Source organism: Rattus norvegicus, chromosome 16, assembly GCF_021556685.1.
Source record: "Rattus norvegicus strain SHRSP/BbbUtx chromosome 16, alternate assembly SHRSP_T2T, whole genome shotgun sequence".
Classification (NCBI taxonomy): Eukaryota; Metazoa; Chordata; class Mammalia; order Rodentia; family Muridae; genus Rattus; species Rattus norvegicus.
Genome location: NC_141549.1, coordinates 64,650,720 through 64,665,452, shown reverse-complemented (window position 1 = coordinate 64,665,452; position 14,733 = coordinate 64,650,720). Strand labels below are relative to the sequence as shown.

Genomic DNA, 14,733 nt, shown 5'->3' with positions numbered 1-14,733 from the left:
CCGCTTTATCATATCATCAAGTTTTGCAGCTGCTTTTCAAAATTCACATTGCCGAATGTGTCCAACCATTAAGTGGCCCTGACTTACTTGAGTTATTTCAAAGGCAGCCATCTGAGACAAACCCTGTGACCCAGAACAATATAACTCCTTGCAGGTTTAGGGTCTGCTCTCTGAGTCCTAGAACTCCTTAAAAGAATAGGTGACCTAGATGATTTAACTAAGGGCCGGCAGATCTCTGCTGATTCTGTAAGTGGCCTAGTCAGTTTCCCAGTGAACCCAGTGGCAGCTCTTTCCTGGGTGAGGAGTAGCTTTCCAAGGTCTCTATTCAGCACCCCATTCAGATTCCCAATCGTTCCACAGCATGCTCGCCCACAGCATGCTCACCGTTTGTATGGGTTACTTTTATGTTACTGTGATATAAGACTTGCCAAGGGCAACTCAAAGGAGAAAGCACTTGTCTTTTGGTTTAGACCATCGAGGTGGGGATGGTGCGGTGGCAAGGCCACCTCCTGACCAATGCAGACTTAGGGTAATGCAGCAAGTCACCCTACCACGTGGCAGCATACGGGAAGTAGAGGGAGAGAGAACCTGACTCCAAACAGAGATAGACTGAAACTCCCAGAGGCTGTCCCCTAATGGCGCAAGTCTGCCCTACTTTACAAAATTAGGCCATATCCCACAGCCTGTGGAAATAGCGCCACCTGCTGGGAACCGCGTGTTCATACATAGGCGCCTGTGAGGAGTATCTTACCTTCAATGGGTAAGGATCCTCCACTTGTTCCCACACCCACAAAGACAGCTGATACAAAAGTTGGCAGCCTGCTGGTTGATCAGCTAACCTTGGAGTATTCTGGTCAGGTAAATGCAGGAGCCATAGTCCAAGGGCCTGTAGCACACACTGTCTAATGAGGCCAGAATCCCAGCCTCTTGGAGCGCCACCCCTCAGTGCCACATTTCTTCCCCTGCATATTTCTTCAGCCTTTAATGTTCTCTTGTGATCTCCTCAGCTGTTAAATCAATGTAGATAACATTTATTTCTACGAATCAGGACTCTGTCCAATCTGTCTCATGGCTACACTTAAAAAAAAGATCTATTTATTTAATGTACATGAGTACACTGTCACTCTCTTCAGACTCACCAGAAGAAGGCTTTTTAGATCCCATTACAGATGGTTGTGAGCCACCATGTGGTTGCTAGGAATTGAACTCAGGACCTCTGGAAGAGCAGTCAATGCTCTTAACTACTGAGCCATCTCTCCAACTCCCTCATGACTACACCTTAACTGAGCCTTTCATTCGTTTGTTCATTCATTCATTCATTCATTCATTCAGTCTCTTCTATTGTCCAGATGCACATTTTCTCCCTAGATATCTGTGTAAATTTTATTTCAGTTCTGGACAGCTTTGTTGTTTTGCATGATATATATAACTGGCATCTTCAATCTAGAGCCATTTGTTTGTACTGAACAAATATTTTGACTTTCAACACAATGGCTTACATTGTTGTTATGATAAATGTTTGCTGTTTTGCATAATATTCCCAATAGTGGAGAGATCTGATGAAAGGGGCTCATTTCAATAATCTGCTGTTGGTGTTTTTGTTTAAGTTTTTAATTGGATATTTTATTTATTTACATTTCAAATGTTATCCCCTTTCCTGGTTTCCCCTCCAGAAACCCCCATCCCAGCCTTCCTCCTCCTGCTTCTATGAGGGTGTTCCCCCACTCATCCACCCACTCCCACTTCCCCACCCTAGCATTCTCCTACACTGGGGCATCGAGCCTTCCCAGGACCAAGGGCCTCTCTTCCCACTGATGTCCAACAAGGTCATCCTCTGCTACATACATGGCTGGAACCATGGATCACTCCATGTGTGTATTCTTTGGTTGGTAGTTTAGTCCCTGGAAGCTCTGGGGTGTCTGGTTGGTTAATATTGTTGTTCTTCCTATGGGGTTCCAAACCCCTTCAGCTCCTTCAGTCCTTTCTCCAACTCATCCCCTGGGGTCCCTGTTCGTGTTTTAAAATGTCCTAATAGGACCTGATGTTATGTTTTTCGACTGAGGGAAAAGCAGTTGTTAGGAGTCAGCTGTCATTCTCCTGGCACAACTCTTAAGCCTGAGTAACGAAGCAATCTTTCACCGGGTTGAGGCCCACAGGAGGCTGCGTCGTGGTCTCAGTAGACAGCGTGCTTCATTCAGGAGGCTGGTGACATCTGTGTCCTCCCTGATGGCCACCAGTGCATACTTTCTCAGATAAAGAAGAACGATCATTCTTCCAAGCCAAACGTGAAGTGAATACATGATTGAGACCAGGTAGTCCCCAAGGACCCATTGACTCCAAATTCACATTAGATGAAGCTTCAAGATCTACATGGAAACGCCAGCCTCATGGTCTTCTGGCTGTGGAAGGCTTCTCTTGTAATTCCAGGGTGGCTCCCCAATAGCATGACACTTGAGAATGGTGTCACATGTCGTCATATTATAAATAGAGCAATGCTATAATTTTTGTCAGAAATAAGGGCCAACTTCCTTTAAGCAGGCTTGACTATGTGCTGTGGGTAGTGCGTGTGTGAGTGTGTGTGTGTGTGTGTGTGTGTGTGTGTGTGTGTGTGTGAGTTGACCCACAGAGATGAAAAGAGGTATGTTGGTCCCCTGGTGCTGGAGTTACAGGTGTATAGAGCTGCCCGATATGGGTGGGTGCTGAGACGCAGACTCTGGTCCTTTGGCTGATCAGGAAGCTCCCTAAATGAATGTCTGAGTCATCTCTCTAGCCCCATAAGCAAGTTTTAGAAAGCGGAACTGTACCAGGCTATGTGTAATTTTTCCCCCTTAATCCGTTGCTATACTGCCCTATGTAAACATAAGTCTTTAAAGTGCTCACCCACTCTGGGAGTTATCCCTTTAGCTCACTTTGCTATGGTTGACAGATGTGTAATAGAATCAAAGGTTTTTACTTGAGGTTTTTGTTTCTGGCGAGGCAGAGTTTTACATGTGGTAACTGAATCGCATGCTTACATTGTGCTTCTTACGGAAAGCGGGAAGCTTTTGTTCACAGTCCATGTCAATGAGTTTCTGACAGCCAACTGTGGAGAAGGAGATAGTCGGCTTCATGTTGATGCAGCTGACTGACTCAGGCATTTGCTCTCAACCTGCCGGGCCAGTGGGGATTGAACATCCCTATTACAGGGGTTGCCTAAGACCATCCAAAACCCAGATATTTTCAGTATGATTCTTTCTGTTTTTTAAAGATTTATTTATTTAATGTATGTGAGTACACTGTCGCTCTCTTCAGACACACCAGAAGAGGCCATCAGGTCTCATTACAGATGGTTGTGAGCCACCTTGTGGTTGCTGGGATTTGAACTCGGGACCTCTGGAAGAGCAGTCAGTGCTCTTAAACCACTGAGCCATCTCTCCAGCCCCCTCAGCGTGGTTCATAACAGTAGCAAAATGACAGTTATAAAGTAGCAGCAAAAATAATTTTACGGTGGGGGGGTCACCACAACATGAGGAATTGCATTAAAGGGTCGCAGCACTAGGAAGGTTGAGAACCCATCAGTCCAGCTGGTGTCATGGAAAAGAGCCATGGGCTATCTTCGGAGTAAAGGGAAATTTATTTAGGCTTCTGATTTGGGAGTCAAACCCAAGACCGGGCAGCTCACTACTTTAGCACAAGAATAGCACATCATGACAGAAGCACACGGGAGAGCAAGCACTCACACCTCCAGCCAGGAAGCAGGGAGAGAGAAGACTGAGGGTCCACACTCCCACCCGCATGTCTCAAGGTCTCAGCTTTGAAGACCAGCAGCACCTACCGACCAGACCTGGCACCCCAGGGATCACACTCTGACCTCTGAGGGGCACCCAGCTCTAAACAAAACTGTCTGCTGGTTCTGTCAAGAGGCGGTAAAGCTGCTGCTTCTGTAGAAGTTGGTAGCCAAGGCTTTAAAATATTCAAATTATATCCAGTTCTGTCTTGCAGAAACTGCCCTGGCCCTCACCAAAGGCTACAGTATCACCAACAATAAAACAGCGGTGTGTGGTTGGTGCCAGGGACCCATGCAGGGAGGGGACTTGGCACCTGCAGTCCTTATCTGGGTTCTCGGGTAGCCCAAAGCAGATGAAACTGAGGCCTGTACAGTATGTCCATCAACTGGAAGAGAATTTCCGGGCTGGGGGTGGGGAATATGGATGCCCAGGCTGTGCTCCAGCTTTGGGGGTGATCTCAGGACTTTAAATGAAAAAATACAATTATTGCCCACATATGTAGCAGATGTGCAGCTTGGTCTTCATGCAGGTCCTCCAACAACTGGAGCAGGGGCTGCCCCCTTATTTATTGCCTGCCTATAGAGCCTGTTCTCATACCTGGGCCACTATGGCCTCAGTGAGAGAGGGTGCGCCTAGTGCTGTAGTGGGTGACATACCTACCTGAGGGCATTATACCTGGCCCAATGGCAGCTCCCAGAAGGGGAGGAGGGGAGAGGAGGAGGAGCAGTGAGAGGGAGGACTGGGAGGAGGAGCTGTGAGAGGGAGGACTGGGGGGAGGAGCTGTGAGAGGGAGGACTGGGGGGAGGAGCTGTGAGAGGGAGGACTGAGAGGAGGAGCTGTGAGAGGGAGGACTGGGAGGAGAGGGTGCCTGATATTGGAATGTAAAGTGAATAAATAAATAATTTAAAAAAGAAAAAAAAAAACACCAAAGAGGAGCCAGGAAGGGGCTGGCCAGGACCAGCTGAAAGCCCTCTGCTCTCAAGGTCCTGGTAGTACTGTGAGTCACTGTGTGCTGCTTGGATTTCTCAGACTCGCTACTCTTAGCAACTCTGTTAAGACATCTGGCTTGTCAGTGATGCTAGACTGGCTAGCTTCCAGGTTTCAGCTCCAACTTGCTCTTACTCGGGTTATATTCCTTTGACACCATTTAGTGTTTCTGTTTGTAGCTGGCATCTTTCTGCGTCTGATCACCTCCTAACTGGTGTTGGAGGACACACAGTTCTGACACATAGGTATCCACGGGACCAGCTAATGGTGCTAAATTAACTTTTGCAATAGTTTGATTTTTGCAGGAATTTGGTGAGCGGACTAAAATTAGATTCTGTTCTTGTGCGAAGATGCAGAAAAATGTTCTGCTCAGGGAATTAATGTGCCTCTCAAAGTATAAATACATCAGTGCCTACATTCATTTTAAAATAGTGATGTTAGGCAGTCCCTCCAGGAAAGATGCATCCTGGTTAGAGAAGCAGTCCCCGCCTTGGGGAGGTACTGAAGTCTGGTAGCAGAGGGGTTCCCCGTGACTGCCACCAGTTGCTGGGAACATCTCATAACATTTCCGAGCTGGCTAGTTTTATGTCCACTTGACCCAAGCCATAGTCATTCCGGAAGAGAGAACCCCAACTGGGGAAAAAAAATGTCCCCACCAGATTGGTCTCTGGGCAATCCTGTGGTACGTTTTATTGATTAATGATCGATCTGGAAGACCTAGCTCCCTGTGGGACCCAGCACTGTGGGCAGTGTTAGCTCTGGCCTGGTGGTCCTGAGGGCTGTACAAAGTAGGCTGATCAGGCCAGTAAGCAACACTCCTCCACGACCGTGTTGACTGCTTCCTCCAGGTTCCTTCCCTGTTTGAGTTCCTGCCCTGATGTCCCTTAGCAATGGCATGTGACCTGAGAGCTATAAGCTGTAATGAACCCTTTGCTCTCCGACTTGTTTACGGTGGTGGTGTTACCACGGTAATAGAAGCCCTATTTCTAAGTGAGGCAGCAGATTCTTCATTTGCTGCATGCTCAGCGGGACAGTGGTAAACACTGATGTGGTATTCACACCGAGGTCCTGCCTCAGTGTGAGCACACGCCCCATCACCGTGAGCTCGGCGGAAGGTGAGGTGTTCGGAAATACAGAATTTTAAAAGTGTGTGTGTGTGTGTGTGTGTGTGTGTGTGTGTGTGTGTGTGTTGTTGTATCCTTGGTTTGAGCGGCTCACTTCTAGGTCTAAGCAGGGCTGTCAGGCAGAAACAAGGACTACCATGAGCCAGATCCTGACAGCTGAGTACTCTTAAGTAGGAAAGCCTGAGGCTGGGCCTGAGGATAGGAGGAGGGAGGACAGGTTCCCAGATGAGGGACTGACAAGGAGAAAGCTAAGGAGTGGAAGTCTCTGTTCCTCCTGAGGAGCTAATGATCAGAAAGACGACGTGCAGTGTCTGATTTCCTTTAGGTATTGAGTTAATTTATTAACTTCGTCACCTGTTTCTAGTAGGCCCACATTAGTCATGAGATAATCCTGCGTGCTTTAAAGTCAGCACTCGGGAAATTCTCCTGCTGCGGGATGCTGGTCCCACTGTTTACCATGTAAACACCTTGAGCCTGCCTCATGTCAGGGTCGTTTGCACAGAGCTTTTGCCTTGAGCCCCGCTAGCTCTGCTGAAACCCCATAGGCCTAAACCTTCATTACGAGAGCCCCGCTTTGGTAGCCCTGCCTGGCTGATCTCAGGAATCAGTCGAAAGAGAACGGTGGGCAGGTGAGTGGGATCCTAGTCAGTGCTCCTTTGTCTGGAGGGTCCACCTTTCCACTGCCACCATCATGCCTTGAGAACCGTCTCCGTGGCGACGTGCTGAGCATCCAAGCAGCCAGAGCTAGAGAGCTAGAGTCCAGCCATGTTGGTTCACAGTCTCCACATCTGAAGATGTCATCAGAGCCCAGTTCTCCCTCCTCACCACAGATGTGCCTTACTCCTTGGAAAGTGCCGTATTTCTCCGTGTTAATTAGCCCTGCACTTTGGGGTCTCTTTCCTAATGGGTTTTTCCTCTCTTCTTTGCAGGGGAGTTGCTGAGTCAGCCCAGGCCAGAAGGGGTGGCAGAGATCATCTGCCCCAAGAACGGCAGCGAGCGCGTGAATGTGGCTTTGGTTTACCCACCTACACCGACTGTGATCAGCCCTTGTTCCAAGTGAGTGTCCATAACCCACTGGCCCTTGCGCCTTGCTGCAGACTTTGGCTCTGAGGTTGTGATAACCCAAAGCCAAGTTCAATGGTGTGTGCGTAAACCTTGAGAAGTCAGTTATCACAAGCAGCGAAATGGAAACTTATTTTCCTCTTTCTGTGCGAGGTGTTTTACTTTGCTTTGAAAGTGAAGCTATTCAGATGTAATCAGATGTATAATTCATAAACCGCATAGTTTACTCATTTCGAAATGCAATATGTAGATTCTTGGTTTTTAGTCTATTTTCAGGCATTTATAGCCAAAAATACATGCCCCTCTCCCAGTAGCATTAATGCAGAGCCTTGTTGAAAAGGTATTAGGGTGCAACAGAACCCTGTTCTTGTCCCAAGTGAGTTCCTAACTGTCATTGTAGAATTAAGTGGGCTTGACTTCAAAGGATAGCAGGAGTACCATTAAATCAGAAAAGCCTGCAGAAAATCTATAATGATCTGATTTTGCAGGGGCCTCTGATTCTCTATTCAAAGCAAAGCCTGTGAGCTGGCTACAACCTTCCCCCCAAATGCTCTGACAGGGAATGCACTCGTGCAAATAAATAGTCACACAGGATGCATGCTACCCGTTCTACAGGAGATAGATCCTGCTGGCTTGAGGGGTTTATTTATGTGCTTTTATCGCACTGGAAAGCAAGGGACTGCTTCTAAACTGAGATGAAATGACTCTTGAACTGGCAAAGCAGCAGTCACAGACCTTTCTGGCTTGAAGCTCATTGTCTTGGTGACAGCTCCAGTCAGGTGGCTGCACTCTTGCAGCAGGCTTTACTTTTTCTTCCTGGTTTGTTGACCATATAGTGTTTGTTCCTTCTCTACACACACACACACACACACACACACACACACACACACACACACACACACACACACACACACACAGAGAGAGAGAGAGAGAGAGAGAGAGAGAGAGATTCACACACACAGAGACACAGACATACAAACACAGAGACAGATTCACACACAGACATACATACATGTGCACACACAGAGAGAGGGACAGACAGACAGACAGACACACACACACACAGACAGAATCGCACAGAGAGACACAGACATGCACACAGACACACATAGAGACAGACATAAATACACAGGGAGACACACAGACAGACATACATGTACACACACACAGAGACAGACAGACAGATGGATGGATGGGGACACACACACCCCAACTTATTATAGGGCTTTAGATAGTTTGCGCTTGAGAACTGTGACCTCTCTATCATCTATACAGCCAATGTAGGTATGAGGACAAAACCAGACTGTCTTCACCGGGAACTTGCTGACTGGTCACATGCCAGAGCTTTGTGGTAGGAGCGTCATCCAGACAGGGGCAGTTCCCCTCCTGTGGTGTGTGCTTCCTGTACAGCTGGGTCTCTGTGATGTTGTTAGAAGTCAGCAGAAGGGAAAGCCCCCATTTCCTCCAAGTTGGGCATTAAGCAAAAGCTATTCAATATACCTGTGCCGGAGGCTAGCCCAGTGCAGTGAGGGAAATGCCTCTCTAACTCTAGATCCCGGATACTCTTTTATTTAGCCTGCACCCAGCAAAATTCCTCACTGAGGTCTCCCTAAGAAATCGGGGTCGTGAAATGCTTCTCAGGTTTCACGATACAACCACACAAGCTCTTGTTAACCTGCGTTTCCGCTGCCCTGAACATGTCAAAACCCAGGCACTGCCCTGCCTTGCAATTTCTCTGAATGTGTGCCTGCTGCTCCTTGCCTTTCAGACACACCAGGACAGGGATAAAGAGGTGTTATAGAAGCAGGGTACAGAACACAGTGCATACTTTGTATTGATGTAAATGTCCGTGAGCCACTAGACACACTAATCAATTGTTTTCATACGGATCCATGCTGTTTAACAGACAAAATAGATACAAGAGTTAAATATCTGCTTGGACCAGACGCCCTGGTAGCACAGAGCCAGTTTATCAGTCATTCCCACGGGTGGCTTCTTGTTCTACCACAGTAAGACCCTGTTTACCAGCCTGGAAAAAAGTCATGTTATCAGCCTCGCCCTGACAGATTATTGAATCTAAATGAGCAGCCAGCTTCGAATTGAACCCAATTCATCAGAGTTGGCTTAGACCTCTCTAGTTTTGGGAGGGAAATACCACTGGGGACTGAACCCCTGTTGTCATAGCAAGGATACATCTTGGCTGTATAATTTCTCAGCTCTAGGTGAAGGGCCGCTCCCTAGATATGAAAGTTTTGCATCCTTGACAAGACTTATTTTTTAGTATGGAGACAAGGAGAAATGATCGCTCTCATGGCCGTCAGGATAAATAAAAGTCAGTGTCTGTAATCCAATCAGAAACTCATACTGTGAAGCAGTACAACTCGTAGTCATGAGCACTAAACAAAAAACAAACATTCAGGCTAGACTAGGCTCACTAGAATGTCCAAGCCACAGATAGCAGTCAAAGAGTCGAGCCAATGGGGTTGGGGATTTAGCTCAATGGTAGAGCACTTGCCTAGCAAGCCCAAGGCCCTGAGTTCGGTCCCCAGCTCCGACAAAAAAAAAAAAAAAAGAAAAAGAAAAACAAAACAAAGAGTCGAGCCATTGAGTCTTACAGTTTTGGCCCAAGGCTGGGGCTTGGTGTCCAGACAGGACCAGCAATCCAAAGCACTGCCTTTAAGCTCCAGCTTAAGTCACTCTCTATGAAGTGATCTCTACCTCTCTAGCAACCCATACAATGTAGGCAGATGGGCAAGACTTGACTTTCCTCACAAGGCACATGCATCAGGATGTACGGAGAGAAAGTAGCTAGCTATGCATCTTTGAAGAGACGCAGAAGTCACGCAGCTGGTTCTAAAGAACGAACGTTAGACTTTAGCTCTCTGACCCTCACCCCTGTAAGGATAGCCTTTAAGCCAGGACTCTTGCCCTTTCTCTGCTGGACCAGTATAAAGCCAACGGCAAAGCAGATCCTGGGACATATAGCAGCGTGGTCAGATGCTCCTGTCTCTGCCACACGTGACTAGGATGATATTCTGTTTACTGTTCACATCAAGAGAGGGTGAGGAGTCCCAGGAATCCTGTTCATTGTGTTGGGACAGCAAGTGCTAACCGCAATAGTCCCAGGTACCAGAAACACCCTACTCTGTCATTGATGTCAATCTTTTAATGCTTTGGGAAAAAAAGTCTCTCCAAGCCATCATTTGTCTGGTTTCCTTTCCCCTATAGCCACATGTGAAATAATGATGCAGTAGACTTTATAAACAAAAGAAGAATCAATGGTTGTTATTTGGTACTTTCTTATGGATCCCAAACTTTTCTGTTTCTCATTTGAAAAAAATTTCCAGGCATACAGATTTAAAAACAACAAAAAGGTATATCTATGGGGAGAGAGTAAAGATGACTCTGCAGTTAAGAATGCCACCTGCTCTTGGAGAGGATCTGAGTTTGGTCCCCAGCACCCATATGGGACAGCTCACAACAGTGTGTAACTCCAGTTTATGGTCTTCTCTGACCTTTGCACATGTGCGTGCATGCGTGTACACACACACGCGCACGCAGGCAAATTAAAAGTGCAAAAAATTTCCAGATGTTTCTTCCCTATGAAGAGAGGTGGTGCAAAATAAGGAGTAAGTAATAGGTCTTCAGGTTGAGGCTCATAGTAGGTCTTCCAGGAAGGTTCCTCCGTGTGACTTACAGCTGTGACTGGTCCTGGTGGTGGGTAGAAGAGCTCTCTCCCAGAATTCCATTGGGAAGAGGTTTCAGGAATGGGTGCAATGATGTTCTTCTGCATGCCCTTCTTGCACCAGGGGAGAAGCAGATGCCTAGAGGCATCTAGTGCATTTTGCTAATCTACTTGATTGAGGGTTATTTCTGCATTTTGTATGATTGTGAAGGATTTGGCATGGGATGACCACGCATTTGACAGCAGAGGGGTTCCAAAAAGAAACCAACAAAATCTTCCTTGACATGGATTATGTCACAAATGACCCTAAAGCTCTGTTGATATCTAGTTTATACAGTTCTTGATGATTCTCAGTGTATGTTGAATGGTGTGGCCCCTGTCTTATTTCAAAGCATCTTCATCACCCCAAGAAGAAATAGGATTCTAATTGCCATTACTTGTTTCTTTTAATCTAAGTGTCTAATCTAAGCTAGTTTGTGTTGACAGTGCGTTTAGTGTCTTCTTCCAGAATGGTTTTTGGTATCAGGTGTGTTGATGTTAAGCAGATTTGTTGATTTCTGAAATAGGTTCTCATAGATCCTTTGTTACTGGAATAGTTCAGTCCAAATGTAATGAAGGAACTTGGCACCATGTATCACTCATAGCCCCCTGATCCTGGGTGATGGAGGAGAACTAGGGTACCACGGAGGGAGGGGAGGAGCTTCCTTCAGAACTTCCTAGTTGTAGCCTTTTGACAGCTCAGCAGCCACACATGCTAATCCCTGGATGTAAGGAATTGATAACTACTTGGGCATCATAACAGAGCCGCCATCTTCTCGTAGACACCAGAATCAGAAAACACTCAAGTGCTTGTAGAATGTCATGAGATGGGCCTCCGGTACTTGCCTGTATTCCTGATACTCAGGAGGATGTTGAGTTCTAAATCAGCCTGAGCTACATAATAAGACCCAGCCTTGTAGGGAGGGGGCAGGGAAGGCAAATGAACTAGTTAATTAAATAAATGTCAGGAGTGCACATGCCCCTGTATACTTTAAATCACCTCTAGATTACTTTGACACTTAGTTGAAGTCCTCTAGTTGCTACATTGTATCATTTGGAGAATAATGACAAGAGAAAGTACAGATACACTAGCTCCATGCAACAGTGTTTCCAATGTGAAGTTTGTTGAATCTGAGGGTGCAGAATTTCAAGATGGAGGTCTAGGAGGAGGCTGACTAGACGCTCCCTGGGAACAGTAGAGAGAAAATAGAAGGATAATTTTTTTTTTACACTTTAAGAAATATCTAGTAACATTCAATAATTTTATAGGCATATTTTGTTCACCTCCCATTCCTCTCCCTAGTTATTTTTCTCATATCCATCCTCCCAGTTCCTCCCAACTTCAGACTCTTTCTTTTGTTTGTTTTAAATAATTCACTAAGTCCACTTTGTGCTGCTTCATGGGTGTGGAGACCATCTGCCAGGACCACCCTCCGTAAGGAAAATTGAAGCAATCAACTGCCAGTAGCTCTTCAGGTAGGGGAAGGGGACTGTGAATTTAATGGAAATTTCCCTACACAAGGGATAAAGTTCTTCTCGAAGCCATGAGATGCCAAAGAAAAAGCCCAGTACCAGATGAAGGATATCTCCCTTGAGTTATTGAGTCTTGATGATGCCCCCAAATAATGCAGGCGATTGCCATTTGCCCTTGGCTATTTACCTGAACCTGATGTTATAACCCTATTACTGAAGCCCCATATACTTTGATCATAGGATGTGGAAAGATCAAGTTCGTACTAATCAAGAAGCGTCTTGTTGCTGCCCAGCCTACAGTAGTACCAGAAGGTGCTAGATAGACTTCTGGAGAAGAAAAGTTACCAAGTCTCACCCACTGATGAACTCTGTGAACTGTAATAACCACCACCACAGCAGAATAGGTTCATGGAAGCAACAGTGGTACAACTGTTCTGGGTGTTAACAACTCCTTTCTGACTAGATTTAAGGTCCATTTCACAGGAGGTAACATATTTATGGTACTATATAAATCTGGCTAAGAACTCACAGTTGGGGAGCTCATTGACCCTAGGGGTGAGCCTATAGTAAGCTATACTCTAAATTCATGTTACTATACCTGTCGATTGGTATGCTACATCAGAGAAGTATCTCAATGCGGAAGATGGCTGTTAATACAGAGTCTCACATCTGGTTAAAGTGCAGAGAATAAATACCCATTGAGTGCTCCGTTACATGGGACTTCTGTATCACACTCCTGCCCACAGTGCTCAGGGGTCATCATGGAAAGGGGTCAGAATGATTTTAAGAGCCAGAGACTGGAGAGAACCAAAACAAAACGATACCTACTGGATGAGAGAGGGCCGCTGTGCTCATGAACTCACAACTGGTGTGATTACCTGCCCATTAGCAAGCTAGCCAATATTATAGTATCTTGTACGTGTTTGTTTGTGAATCCCAGGCTCTATGCAGTCTCTCTTCAGGTTGAGACACTTACTGCTTTAGTCCACAGGGTGTGTGAGCTTCTGGGCAAATGACAGGTGGCCAGCTGCACTTCATTTTTAGGTGGCCTGCAGCTGAAAGTTGCTTTTTTTCTTTCTAAAGAAATTCTGACCAGTATCCTCCTTTACTAAGTGAACTGTGTGTACCCTCTTAGAAACTGACTGCTAACCCCAATTTAGCTATTGAGTCTCCTTCAAGGACCAGAAACAGACAAGCCTAAAACAAACTAACAGAACAAATAAAGGCAAACAAAACACTTTACCTCCAAGCATACTGGCATAACAAAACCCATGTTCATTGTGTGGTGCCTTTTATGGGCTGATCCGGAAACATGCAGGACAGAGGAATTGTCTAAGTTTTATTTCCTAATAGTTGACCTTCTCTTAGTTGGTCACTCCTCAGTGTGCTTGGTCATGTAGGAATAGGAGGGAGTTAACAGAGAGTAAAGAAGTTCATTCTAATTTTGGCAGATGGTGTGTTAATAGAATCAACAAAAGTATTCTAAACAAAAGCCAGCATTTTCTGGCTTGGAAACGCTAAGCTAAGCATTTTGACGTTAACAATAGAGGGCAGAGTTGAGATTTGCATTCAAAACTTTTTTTTTTTTTTGAAAAGCCTTGATGATTGCCTGTATACAGTAGAATTCACATCCAAGCAAGAACTCCATTAGATATCAGTTTCTTGCTATTGTAAGTATTCTAAAAAGTATGATGATAGCTTCACACAAGAAATTCTGCAGTGACATAAGGATACGTAAGAACCACTGAAATATCCTTTTATATACATAAGTAGGGTGAAGATTGTGGCCTTCAGCTCACTAAATAATTAGGCTAAAATTTCAAAGCCCTCCTCGATTAGCGAGTATGGGTTTGAGAACATATTTTAAGGAGAAACGGAATGACCCGAATTTGGCTTTATTGCAGTGGACCATATCCGTTGACTACAGCATTTTAAAACATAAGAAGGGTGTGTGTTGGGGGAGAGATATCTGGTATTTACAGCTAAGTGTGGAGTGGCCTGTTTGGAAGCTCCCATCCATTTGATTTATTTTGTCCTTGGTAAGGAGGGCCTCTCCTACTGCTTGCTTGCTTTTCCCAGCTGGGAAGACTTGTGTCTTGAATCGTGTAGTCTCCCATCAGCTACATTGATACCGGACTTCTCCCCTCTCTGCTCAGGTACCTTCGTACTTTCTTGGAAAATTAAGTGGAAAGGATAGTGCTTCTTCCCCTCTGCCACCATTTTTACTGTACCCAATCTGTGACTTTAGGAGCACCAAGTTTTAAGGGTAAGTCTCTGGGAATCAGAGAATCTCTTGAATAGGTGTGGCGCTAAGACCCTGGAGAACTGAGGGACAATGTGGGGTGGATTGGGAATGAAGAGAGTCCAGAGGGCAGAGAGCCCAAGCACTCTGTGTTTCACCTGTCTGGAGTCACTCATGCTTGGGAGTCACTCACGCTTGGGATAGACGCTCAGGGTAGAGAGAAACAGCAAAATGCACCATTCTTCACTTAACTTAGGGCAGTGTAATGATGAGTCAAGAAGTCTTAGATCCATGTTGGGGAAGACATGTGTGTGTGTGTGTGTGTGTGTGTGTGTGTGTGTGTGTGTGTGTGTA

The 14,733-nt window shown here is 45.8% G+C and overlaps 2 protein-coding genes across 2 annotated transcripts in view; one reads left to right on the top strand and one right to left on the bottom strand.

Annotated features, from left to right (window-relative positions):
* Erich1 (glutamate-rich 1) overlaps positions 1–14,733 on the bottom strand; it is a gene marked incomplete at its 5' end in the record, with an annotated part of 52,793,804 nt that overhangs the window by 18,998,911 nt on the left and 33,780,160 nt on the right.
* Mfhas1 (multifunctional ROCO family signaling regulator 1) overlaps positions 1–14,733 on the top strand; it is an 88,348-nt gene that overhangs the window by 66,215 nt on the left and 7,400 nt on the right. The window contains 2 exon segments of one of the 2 annotated variants that reach the window (NR_199175.1): positions 6,808–6,934; positions 14,294–14,403. Coding sequence is in view for 1 of the 2 variants with exons in the window: in NM_001436564.1 (NP_001423493.1) it covers positions 6,808–6,934 (127 nt within the window). In the remaining variant the exon portion in view is untranslated. 2 annotated transcript variants of the gene reach the window in all.